Source organism: Saccostrea cucullata, unplaced genomic scaffold, assembly GCF_032062105.1.
Source record: "Saccostrea cucullata isolate Sc308-1 unplaced genomic scaffold, CSIRO_AGI_Scuc_v1 ctg1041, whole genome shotgun sequence".
Lineage (NCBI taxonomy): Eukaryota > Metazoa > Mollusca > Bivalvia > Ostreida > Ostreidae > Saccostrea > Saccostrea cuccullata.
Window position 1 is genome coordinate 53,545 of NW_026921469.1, and position 13,615 is coordinate 67,159.

At 32.6% G+C, this 13,615-nt stretch overlaps 1 protein-coding gene across 1 annotated transcript; it reads left to right on the plus strand.

Annotated features, from left to right (window-relative positions):
• LOC134260036 (AN1-type zinc finger protein 4-like) lies at positions 1-13,615 on the plus strand. Its single transcript, XM_062742617.1, has 7 exons — positions 1-390; positions 3,234-3,377; positions 3,969-4,158; positions 7,131-7,272; positions 7,674-8,696; positions 9,752-9,900; positions 11,175-13,615. Exons 1-7 carry the CDS (start codon positions 288-290, stop codon positions 11,308-11,310), a joined length of 1,887 nt encoding a protein of 628 aa, XP_062598601.1. The 5' UTR covers positions 1-287; the 3' UTR covers positions 11,311-13,615.

Below are 13,615 nucleotides of genomic sequence, written 5' to 3' on the forward strand. Positions count from 1 at the left end.
TACGGGCACTTCAGTAGACCTCGAATTCCTGTGTAGAAAATTTTGCCACCATCTTTGTGAATCATAGACTGTGTTTATGAGTGTAATGGGAGTGACGATGCTTTGTTCTGTGATGAAATAAACAACGACATCCTGGGCGCTGAAGTGCAGGAGGTTAAGAAAAGGCAACTAATGGATAAAAATGGCAATTACTTGAGATTTTGTTGACAAAAAATAATGTTTTGCTTTATGAGGGCATGAAACTGCAGTGAACCATAGTTTTGTCCTCCAGTCAAACATTCATCAAAATGGAACTGTACATTGAAACATTAACGGGAACCTTTTTTGAGTTGCGAGTTTCACCTTTTGAAACCATTATGTCCGTAAAGGCAAAGATTCAAAGACTTGAAGGTAAAAATGAGTGTGCTTTTGAAGCTATATATCGATATATATATAATGTCTGAATTGCCTCCATTTGGCTTTATTGTCACTAAATGTGTCAACAGGATGAAAGAAATGGACCATGTACACACAAAGGATTTTATCAATAATTGGGGTATAAGTAAACTGAGGGCCAAGTTAGACCCTGCAGTCCCCCATTGTTAATTGGCCTTGACCCTTTGTTATGGAATACACAAAGTTGCAAGATTAGGCCTATATATAGGGACAACCTTTTTATCACTAGATTTTGTTGTACCCTTTGTTTAAAACTAAAACAAAAACGAAAATAAACAAAATTGATGTGTATATATTGTTAATATCATTAATTTTTGTTGTTGTTTGATTATTATCATGTCTATGGAGGGGGTTACTTTGATATGGTATACAAGTTTCGTTGACACATAACCACATTTAAGGGGGGACCTATATCCGAAAAGTCTTTGTGTGAAATTTTCAAAACTTTGATATTTCTTTCCTGACCACATGCTCTTAATTTTTAGGTATTAAAAACAATACCTTTATATGCTTATTTTTACACAGGAGCACGTGCAAAAACAGTGTGAAATGCTAAAAATAGATTATTTTCAGACATTATTATTCTACGCAAAATATGCGCTAAAAAGAGCCAAAAAATATCAAATCATATCAAAATCAACAGGTATTTAATTTATATGACTTGTTTCTTTAAAATGAAGGCAAATTCTTGTAATTCATCTCGTATGAAAAATTATAATGGAGCACAATGTAAGTATCACCCCGTTTTTCTTGTCGTATTTTTTACAATTCCGACATGCATAACAGGTAATATCTTAAAAAGTCTTTGTGTGAAAATGTTGTAATTCATATTTGTTGAAAGAAATGATTCATCTCTTTATTTTAACAAAGAAAAAAGTATACCTTTATGATAAAACAAACGAGAAATATGACGTTTTCTTGTATTTTCGTACTCTTGTGCCATAAATATTGACCTTTCTGCACTAAATAAGGGCAAGTAAGCACTGACAAACATCTTAATATGAAAATATTTTGCGAAAAACGAGTATTTTGTTTTGATTAGAAACAGATTAATTCTTTTCTTTTTCATTCCAATCATTATCCCCCCCCCCCATTATCCCGTAAACATCCAACACCTATTAGAACATAGGAATGACTTTATACAGTGAAATCTACATTCATTATAAATCAATAAGCAAATATAGGTATAAGTACATTTTTTAATTTTTCTTAGTTTTATCAGAAAATACAATTAATACATATTTCCCTGATTTAAGCTGCTTTCTTTGCTGCATTTTTTCTTATCTTTTGCACTTATATATCAGCATATCATCGAAGTATTTCTTTACAACTGAAATCGCTATGAATTATCAACCAAAAGAAGAGAATTCTAATATTAACAAACTTCCTAAATCAAATAAATCTGGTATTAATATTGAATAAATTTTCCTTTTTGTAAATGGTGTACGTTATTGATTATTATTACAATGGTATGCCTATATCACAGCTGCAAAAGTCAACAGGTAAAACAAACGTCGCTATTGTGACGTCACATAACGCTGCCTTGACGTAGAACGACATAGGTCCCCCCTTAAGTAAAGATAAACTTCACTATCATCAGTAATCAACTATGACATCATTTGTTTCTCACTAATGTGTCATGTGGCAATTAAATGACAAGATTTGCAGTAAAGACTCGACATGGATTAAGTGTTGTGGGTTAATTTAATCTTATTAAATCTTAGGGTTATTTAAGCTTATGTACACATATCAAAATGTAAAGGTGGAACAAGAAGTGTTGTATATCAAGATATGCAAAGAATGTAATCACAATACATATTTGAATGTACCACTTTTCATAATATTTTTCTGTATGATATGGGGAACTTGATATCAAAATGTGTTTGGATAAGTAAACATAGAAATTATTTATTTAAATATTTTTATTATAAGAAAGAGTTAGCTGCTCAGACTCCTTGGATGTTTTCATTATAAACATCTGATAAAGGCTTTCTCAAACACTTCAATTTTACAAATTCCTTGGTAAATGTGAGTACCATTTAATAAAGGCAGTACTAAAATTTTTTGGTGATTTGACAGTGGTATATATATTTTTATACTCCAATTTAACAACGTTAATTGTGGTCCAACAAATAATACTGAATTTATTGACTCCTTAATCCACATTAAATTTAGCTGATTTTGGGTAGAATGGATGGAATTCCTAGACATATTGTTGTATGATAATACATATGAACATTTTCAAAAGTGGCCAATGATTCAGCCAAAACTTATCTATCAAATTCACTGAAGAGTTTGATAAAAGGATAACACATATTTTGTACTTCATGTCTTGTGTTTTAATGCATGTTCAACACAAGTCATCAAACAGGAGGATATTGCCCCATTCTTGCCTGACACCTTTTATTATCCAAAGCACAGGATACAGAAATAAATAAAAAACATCCATAAATAGCATCCCTCTTTACTGATAGATTCTAAATTTGGTTTCTGAAATTATGTTCATGATAAAACACAATTATAATAACATGTTAAAAAATGCATTCAATGTAAATAAAAAAGGAAGTTTGATTGAAGTAAATGTCATGTTTATTTTTAAATGACAGTGCACAAATCTTTGATAACACAAGAAGGTGATTAAAGAAAATATATTCAAGATAAAATCTTCATTTGCCAATTGGTCACATTGAATATTCTTTTATGATATAACATAATGATAATTTTTTTTATTTGATAGTGTATCCTTGCATACTTTATTCATCTCTACCTAGTTATATCTTTAATTCTCTTTCTTCCAGGGATTCCCATTGGACAGCAGCATTTAATCTGGCAGGCCATGGAGCTAGAGGACGATTATTGTCTCCACGACTACAGCATCCACGACGGCGCCACCCTGAAGCTGGTCCTGGCCATGCGGGGCGGTCCAATTAATACCAGAAGAAGTAAGCATGCCGCAGATTATACATATATAGGAAATTGTATAGAATATAACTCTCGTATTAAAAAACAGATTAATTTCATCAAATTGATAGGGATTATATTTATTAAATGTCAATATTATATATTCTGTGTTAAACATACAGGTAGAGTTCAGTATCTCACCATCGGTGGACCATAAGAAAATGTTAATTTAGAGTTCTGTATCACGCCATGGGTGGACCATAGGAAAATGTATTTAGCAGAGTTCAGATCTTTTCATGTAAAATTTGTATTCTTTTACACATCAAAAATCTTTCTACTTTGTACAATTACTCAATAGTTTTGATCAGGCAGTTGGCATGTTTCTTTTGTTTTCAAATATAAAATCATACAAAGTCAACATCTTTTAATTTAGGTTAACAAAAATAAAACATGTGAATTTCATGTTTTGTCAAAAATCTATTTGAGCTAAGAAAGTCCAGTATTAAGTTATATAATTTTTCAAACAGATTCCCTCAATTATTGCAGGTAACTGTTCATGTATATATTATCCCTCGTGTATACCTGCCCCTGTTTGCAAACAGTCTTGAGATAGTCCTTGCTTCATGTTTTAGTTCCAATGGAAGACCCAACCCTGAGAGAAATGGCAGAATATGTGGAGGCAAATCGAGACGAAATCTGGGAGAAAATACCAGGCAATCGGCAGGTCACTCTACTGGTGTTTAGAGAAGGGGACCAGTTGAATTTTTTCCGCGTAGTAGATCGTGGGGACGGAACCCTTACTCCGCTCTCTGAATCACTGAGGTAATAATTTATTGAGTGAATAAGAGAGATTTGTGAAGGTTTATCTCTGAGCACATATCTACATTGTGTTTTTTTTGCTGAACATTTTCTGAAAAATTCTGTGAATCATGATAGATTTATATCTTATAGATAGGTTGTTTTTTTTTTCTATCTATTATTTTGTGGTGAGATTAGTGGTTAGCGCTTATACCTTTTAAATCTGAGAATCAAGCTTTAGATATGTGTAAAGATTTTTTTATAAATAACACATGTACCCAATTGAATACTAACTAACTACTCTCTACTTGGTATCATACATTGACCCTATTTGTTAATAAGTGGACTTTTTAAGGAAAATTTTCTAGACAAAGTCTAGAGTATGTTTATGTATATAATTTTTGCACTGAAGTTAAACAGGTCTAGAAAGATTAGTTACTGCAGTATTGATAAATATACTGTAAACCAACTTTTATTCGCAACAACTTTATTTCTCGATTTGCCAGGGGTACACCAGTCGCGACGATTAATTTTCGTGATAAAGCCTATTTAGGTTTCTTTTTAATAGACACATAGACTTTAAGAACCAGTTCGCGGCGAGAAATATTCGCGATGAAGAGGCTCTCGCGAACTTCGCGAAAATTTCTCACAAGCGAATAAAAGTTGGTTTACACTACAGTATTTGAATCCCCTAGTACTTTAGTGATCTAGATCTGTAAAATTTGTTACAGATTTAATCTCAAATGTTGAAAAGATCATGAGACCCCACACAGATGATACTATTGTTTCAGTGTAGATTTATAGGATTGTAAGATTCATGTTAATCATGTAGTCAAGGGATGATAAATTATATGCCTTATGGACCGAGGACTGGTGTATTGAATATTGCACTTCAGTTTGTTTGAAATGAAAAGGATGTGTACTTAAAATAACTAAAACATGTAACATTTCCTAATTATAACAAATAATTATGAGGCTTTTATTTTCTGGTTTATGTAGATTGATATTTGTTGTGAATGTATTATAGAGTAGTCTTATAAATCTGGCATTATACAAATATAGAATCTACATTTTCTCTCCTCTCAGTCTGTGCAAGTTACTTGCTCCAACTGAAAATGACCATGTTCTTTTTTTTTTTTCATGAAACTGAATGTACACTGTCCATAGTTTTGAGTAAACTGTAGAATCTATAGATAAAAGAAAAGGTATCAATATAGAAGCATCATAAAACAGTGATATTGATTTCAGACCCAGCAGTGACACAGTTTTACTTTGTTGTTATCAATTATTGGCATTTCTTTTATCACTTACGCTGAACAAATATATAAAATATGTAAAAAGGCCTTGATAAGAGAAATTGTATATATCTTAATTAGGAAATCTTCAGAAGTAAACCTGCACTAATATGTCTATGCCATTTGTTAAAATCCTCCTCGTCCTGAAAGTTCAATGTATTCCTTAGTGTGATTAAGGAAGCAAGAAAATGAAGTAAAAGATATCCAGAGTTATTACATCAGTTTTAGTTTATCATTTTATCTTTGTACTAGCCTAAAGCAGTGTGTAGATAAAATTATAGAAAGAGAGACAGGCACGGTAGCTTTTAGTTCATTCAAAATTTTCATTTCTCCAATTATACATGTTTTAATTTAGTGTAATTTTTAGCGGGAGCAAAATATAGTACTTTTATTCTGACAGCAGACACTTATTTTACATAAAAAACTGCCATTCAATTCATACACACATGTTGGCAGTGACACTAAAGCACGCACAATACCAGGGACACAAACAAAGCCACGAGTGTGATTCGAATGATCCCACACACAGATTTACGGGTATGGGCTCAGGTAGAAAGATTGACAGCCAAATCATTTAAATTAGCCAACCAATGTAGGTCGTTAAACTAGCCAAGATGGGCTTATTTTCAATGTTGTTTTTTGGCGTCTTCATGAAAGGATTTAAAGCTCACTACCGATTAGGAATTTCGTGAAGGATGATAGTTGCAAGGAAATGATTCTTCTTCAAAATGATGCTTATATGTCTGTTGGGGACATTAATTCAGTTTGATGTAGGAAAGTGATTTCACTCGGGCCGTGTTATTGAATTTTAATTTTTGGTGGCTGAGATAGAAATCACGTCTTAGGATTAGAAAAAAATAAAAAATGAGATTGCCACAGGGAGCTGTACCAATGCTGGTGAAAAAAGTCAATATGTATGTTGCTATTTTAAAGTTTTCTGTAAAGGAAATGACATAAATTTTTTCCTGATAAATGCAAAATTTTTCTGAAGTAGATACATATGAAGATGCATTTTATGTCTGTTCAATAGTGCTGTATTTTTATCCCTAGCCAAACTTGACAATTATTTTGGCCTTTAGAAGTGTTTGAATTAAAAAAGAGAAATGTCTGAAAAGAAATTAATATTTTTGAATTATTAAGAATAAATTTAATAACCAAGAATACAGTAAATTGAGATGATAACTAATATCTTTCATAAAAACAATTCACTGCTTTGACATTAAACATGTCCTTGCATTTTTATGGAAAATCCTAGTTTGATGTTATTTATCGACATGATTACCCAGTATAAATACATTCATTCTATTATTTGATGTTTATTTTTTCCAATAGATACAAATTCCAAACGTCACTTTGAAATTTTGTTTGAATATTCTTTTGAAACTGAAGGGTAGTGTTTTTTAGGTTTCCTTGTAGTGGGGCCTCTGTGTACTTAGTAGTTTTAATGTAATTAAAACAAAATTCTTAAGGTTAATGTTTTTATTTTTTACTGAAGGGTAGTGTTTTGACATTTCCTTGTAGTGGGACCTCAATATACTAAAAAATATTGTGTGATTTTTTATTTATAATTACATTTTTTGAAGGAGTGGTAATTTTTTTGACGTTAATTTGTAATGCGGCCTCTGTGTACCTAATAATATTAATGTAATTAAAAAAATTTTTCTTTAAAATGAAGGTTAATGTTTACTGTGTATCTTGTAGTGGGGCCTCGATGTATAATTTTGATGACCAGGAGGAGGAGGAAGAGGCGCCTCCCAAGGAGAAACTTGAGGAAAACGAACAACTCAAGGAGAAAATGAAGCAGCTTAGAGGCAAAATGGAGAAATTAACTCTCACTAAAAAGGTTTGTTCAGTTCCCTTTTGTATGATAACATAAACTGTTATTGTCAAAAAAGCATTATTATGTATCAGATATGCGTAGTTTTTTGATAGACATGATTTTTTCTCATTGATTTTGATTGCTATATTGGAGGCAATCATGACCATATTCCTTTATTTTTCAAGAAATGTAAACTTGTCATACTGGGCAACCAGGTAAAAATAATGCAGTTTTCTTACAAATTAATACTAAAATAATTATGGCTTATAAAGACTATATTTCTACAATACAAGTTTGAAAGTGGTTGCTCAAAAAGGTAAATTCACTAGTTTGACCACTAAGGGAAATAACTGAAACAGATAAATATGTCACAAGAAAATTCTCTTTTTACATGAATATGTACTTATTATTTGAATACATTTCAGCCTAAGAAAAAGATTCCTCGTCCGCCCTCTTCAGAACATTCCAGTAGTAGCCGTGGTGCTAGACGTCGACAGCTCCCGGGCTCCGGGAGAACCCTATCTCACAACCTCAACAGAAACTTCTGTCTGCCACCTGTTGGCCATCATTCATCATACTCCCAAGGGGAGCAAACTGCTACCATAGAAATCAGCAACAAAGATGATATGAACTCTGGTGGTGTTATGGGTCAAAACATGGCTGCTAGCCTCAACCATAACATAGGAAGTGGTTTGTTAAATTATAACGAACTTGAAACCAATTCCGAACACAATAAAAGCCATAGTGCCAAATCAACCCGTAGTAGGAGTCGCCAGATGATGGCCGAGAATACAGAACTTAGTGCTAGCCGATTAGGGATCCTGTCCAGTGTCAAGGAGGATAGTAGCCTGGTGCACGAGTCACAGCTCGCCACCGAGTGGAGGGAGGGGGGAGTCAAATCCTGGGAGGGGGAGGATAGTGAGAACATTAAATCGGATTTTATAAGCTCTAACACTTGTACACCTTCATCATCCAAAGTGAGAGACCTACACAGATTGAGCAGTCTGCAGGAAACTGTCACGAAAAAGAAAGATGTGAATCTAGAAAATTACAAGGATACTCTACAACCTCCTCCTTCTTCTTCTTCCAAAACAAAACAAAAACTGAAAGGGGATCTCACCATAGAAAACATTAAGGAGGTCCTGGGCCGACCCCAGGCATCCAATAAAGACTTGACTTTAGAGAGTCTCCAAGAATCACTAGGGAGACCTACCACCTCCTCACGTTTCAAGGGATTGGAACGGAGGAAAGAGTTCACTCTGGAAAGTCTGAGTACCAGTGAGGCTCGGGCAATGTCAGGGCTCCTCAGGCAGGCATCCCTAGAAAAAATAGGATCTTCTCGTATCGGCAACTTTGTGCCAAGCGGAAGTAAATCCCGTCTTGGAAATTATGCCCTTGGGAGCACAAGTCAGGAAGGAAGGATTATTTCCCCAGAGGAACGATTGTTGGTAGGTCTTTAACTTGAGTTTTGTTGAAGTGCATCAAGAAATTACTGTAATAAATATTTAGTACATGTAGGTGCCTGTCTGAAGAAAAAGTTGTAAACACTGCAGAATATTTCCAAAAGAATGACCAATAGATCTACTGTCTGTGTATCAATTTGTAAAATACAGCTTGCTGCTTGAAATACTGTAAATAGTTCTATTTGGGATAGTTTTCTATACATTGTAATGACAAAAGTTGAGTTATTTGTTTTGGCCTATGAAAAAAAGCTTTGGCTACTATAACAAGCTTATAAAAAAGGGGGTCAGTAGGTAGAGTTATATTTTTATTTTTCAATTTTTCTTAAACATTAAATTGAAATTTAAAAATCACTACTTTTCTTGCATAAAATTTTTCTCCCACCTGGCCAACAGTTTCTCCCATAGTCATACCGAGAGGAATGTTCCTAATGTTCAAAAGAAAATGTACAGACATGCAATTTCAAGATTTATATGTCCACAAAAAAAAAAATAAGCATAGGGGTCAGAACAAAAATTTAAGGTTGGTTGGCTAGGTATAAAAAAAAATTATTAGGCTTAAAACTAGTACATGTATAATATTGTTATTCTTTTCTTAATATTGTTATTCTTTTCTCTGTGATATTAATGCACACTGTAAAGGTATTGCTTCAAAATTATATGTATAAGTGAATTGGAGAATACCTTTTCTTATATATATTCTGTTTTATGAGCTGTTTCTCAATAAAAAGGTTTAAAAAAAAATTAAATGTTACCGTATAAGTGGAAATTTTAGCGAGACGCAAATTTAGCGATTTGGCCTTAATATTGGGTATTTTATTTTTAGCAAGAAGTAATTTTAGCGATATTCAAAAGCTCACCAGAGAAGCCATTACAAATAAAACACAATTAATTTTTAGGGATATTCAATTTTAGCAATCTCAACATGCTCGCTAATAATGCCAAAATTAAATCCTCGCTAAAAATTCTGCTTATACGGTATAACAGAGAGTCAGATTTCCAGAAGTACAGGATTTAAGTAAATTTTTTTGTTTAACTTTCAGTCTGCCCATCTACAGAGGGTCAACAGTCGCGATGGAAGGATGCTCTCCCCTTCACATAGACTGCCCCCTGTCAAGTCCAAAAAGAAGGCTGCCAAACGGTGCTTTGTCTGTGGCAAGAAAACCGGCCTTGCCACCAGCTATATATGCAGGTAACAGTCTCAAGAAAAAAAATGTTTTATATCAAATTTAAGCCACAAACAGACATTTGCAGAGTTTGAAATAATTTTCTTTTTTTTTTACCTATTTTTGAATGTTGCTTCGAAGTGTTTGACCAGCAAAGATTAGGCCTATTGAAAAATTACTAATCAATAAAACCAGTGTGTGTAAAAAGGGAACTGGTCAAACTTCTACATTTACTGGCCTTTGGCCAGGAGGAAACCTATTTATTTTAGCTCAAGTATCCAGCTGTTATGTTTGGAATTCATGGACAAATTAAGATTTTTATGTTCAAATTTTGATGTTTGACATGTTTGAAATGCATTGCCTTCATAGTTAAAAGAGAAGCATCAAAAAGTTTAAATATATGATGTACTGTTAACATATCTTGTTGAAGAATCTGAATAAAAAACATTTTCTTCAGAATAGATTTTTATGTCCCCCCTCCCATTATTGAAGATTCTGGGATAAATAGTTTTTTGATCAGTCCATTGCCTTGTTTGTCAAAAATAAAAAAAATCAACCTTGCCGATAACTTTTGTTTGGTAGGAATTTGGGCTTTTCAAGTTTTGTATTTCACACATGTTTTCCTTGTGACAAGACCTCTTTGGATACCAACATGTTGATGACCTCTTGACCCTGATTTTGCAGTTCGAACCACTCTTGCAAAATTAATCTTGGCTGTACCTTTTTTAACTTGTACATCTCTTATGACAAGACCAACTTTTGTGTACCCACATTTTTTACCTTTTTTCCTTGACCATGGCATTTGACCTGCTTTAACCTTTGCCATAACTATTGAAAGGTTAGCAATAAGAATTTTCTTGTGACAAGACCTTAACATTTTGTCCTCTTGACCTTTACTTTGGATGACCTACTTTTGAAAAAAATTGACGATCATAATTTCTGAATGGTTGGTGCAAGGGTTTTTCATATTTCACAAGAAAAGTCCTTGACATGTCCTTTTCTTGTGTACCGACATTTTTCACCTTTTGACCTTGACCCCAGCATTTGACTACCATTTTAGAAACTAGGATTGTCATAAGGGTCATCAGTATTTCTCAAACACATCTTATTATCAGATACAACTAATATCATTCCTGTTTAACACGATTTTACTTTATTTGTTATTTTTAAAAACTTGAGGCTTAAATTTGAATATTAACAGTCAGATTGAAGAAAAATAGATACCTTTACATTTTTTGAGCATTTTTTTTCATCCACTTCTTTTTTCAAATTTTTTAATGTATTATGTTTTTCCTCCTAGGTGTGGAAACAACTTCTGTGCTACACATCGCTATGCTGAGTCTCACGATTGCACTTTTGATTATAAAACGGAGGGACGCAAGCTGTTGGAACAAAGCAACCCAGTTGTCAGTGCTCCTAAGTTACCCAAAATCTAACTCAGGAACCCTAGGAATGTGGCTGTGAACTCCTTGTTTTTTTGTGTGCTCTTTCAGTGTCTAGAAAACCTTAAGTGGGGTACACATAGAGTTATTTACCGTTTGATTTGGAATGACTTTTTAGCATTGTATTCTCCCTTTTTTAAATAGTTGAAGTGCATTTGATTCATGTTTACTTATCATTATAGTTTTTATTTTTCTTTTGAATTATATCCATCAAGTAACTGGTTGTTAATATTTTTGCAAAGGGAGGTCTATATTAGTTTGATTTTTTAAAAAATATTTGTATCTATACAATGCCTAAGTGTAATTTTTGCTAATACTAAAATTCTGTACTACTATATTGGACCAAATATGGGGATGCCAGTGTTTATATTAAACATATCTGTAGGCAGTATAATTATTATAGCCCTTGGGTTTCATTGAATGAAATTGTGTTACATGTATTTCTGAACAACAGGAACCTTCTATAATGACTGAACTTATAAATTATTAAGGCAGATAATTTATCTTCAGCTTCAAAAGTATCCCTGTTATTATATGTTGAATTGTCATATTTCCCTTAAAGTTTTCATGATGATTGGTTTTTTTTTTCTTATAGATGAATAATTTTGAAAAGGATTTGAAACTATTCAAGACAAATGATATGTTTTCTTTAAAAAAAAATCTAGTCTAGACAGAGATGTTTTGAAAGTGCACCTATGATTTTGTATACTTTCTTGGAATTTGTGATAATTATTTTTTCAGATGTCTTTCATTTGCTGGGTGTTGAGTGGGAATGTCCTTTTGTTTGTTTTCTGCTGAGAATGTCTGTCTGTTGATATATGCCTTTATTACGTTAAAGCCCCGAATCAGTGGAGATTTTTAATTAGAGTTTGTTAAATTATCATGTTAGTCAGTTTCAGATTTTCATTTTTCACTTTTCACGTACATATGTACTTGTTAGTACTGGACTTTTTTCCTCCTTCTTCATTTGAGCACTTGTTAAATTACAATTACAAACTGTTTTTCACAGCTTTAATTAGAGCTTTTACATTCATTGCAGGGTTTTCACACATGTTCGTAAGTTTGCATTTTGTATTGATTGATGTTTCATTATTAGAAAACCTTCAGGTTCTTTTTAATATTATCCCACAAGAAGTGCATTGACAATTTATTTTTCAACAATAAAACATAACAATCTTTGTTTCTGATGTACACAAATGTTACTCTCTAGGTCTATAATAAGTTGTACATTTTTGTACTGGTTAATATTTAATATTGCTATATTGTGCTACAGTGAAATGTTAAACAATTCCAGAACCATAATGGTTTTTGCTGAAATTCTACCATTATTTCAAGGTTGTCAGTGGTAAAAAAAATCTAGTGGATTTGAAGGAAAACATCTGTAAGATTTAAAAGTTGTGTTTATTTCTGTTATGGTTGAAACATACCTTGAAATACCAGATAAGGAAACAAAACATTACTTGGTCTTTTTCGAACCTGCACATCAAATGATGAGCATTTTACTCATTACTTAATGTTGTAGGATTTATATGTATTAATTAACATCGAATATAAATAATTAACAGTCTTGCCCTTACCCCACCCTCCCTCCCCTCCCCACACCTTATGCCCCTTGTCTTGTTGATTTCCATGTCAAGCTTTTCGAAGACATAGGCTGAGTGCTGTAAAATGAGGGATGCAGACAATAACATAGGAAAAATATATCCACGTGCATTTCTATCTCTGCACAATTAGGAACTATATTTGAACTAACGAACTGAATTATTATAGTTAGTGATACATTCAACCTTTTGTTATTGTTTCAAAATATAGTTTGGGTATATTTTTTTCCCTATTTTAACTACTTTATTTGAAATGAATTTTCAAATTCTAGCCTATGATTGTCAGTGGAGTTGTATTTTTTTGACCAAGTGATGGTTCATTTACCTTGAAATTGTCGTAGAATATAAGCATACAAATACTCAAGTGAACAATCTTTTGTTGTTTTTTTTCCAGTTAATTTTTCATAGTGTATGTAATCATGTCAGTAGATTGTTTATTTTTTACCTTCTTCAAGTTACACCTTTGCTAAAGATTGAATGGAAAATTTATAAGTTCCCCATTTAGGGAATGTTGTGAAGGGTGATGAGTTACTCCCCTTTTTTAGGGACATTTTTTTGTTAGCACCAATGTTTATGAAAAAATAACCATTTAATACATGTTTTTGTTTGTATGCATATATTGTTATATGCATTTAGTGTATATTGTGCACAGTTAATGAGTGTGAATAATTATGAAAAAAATAAAAACAATCAATAAA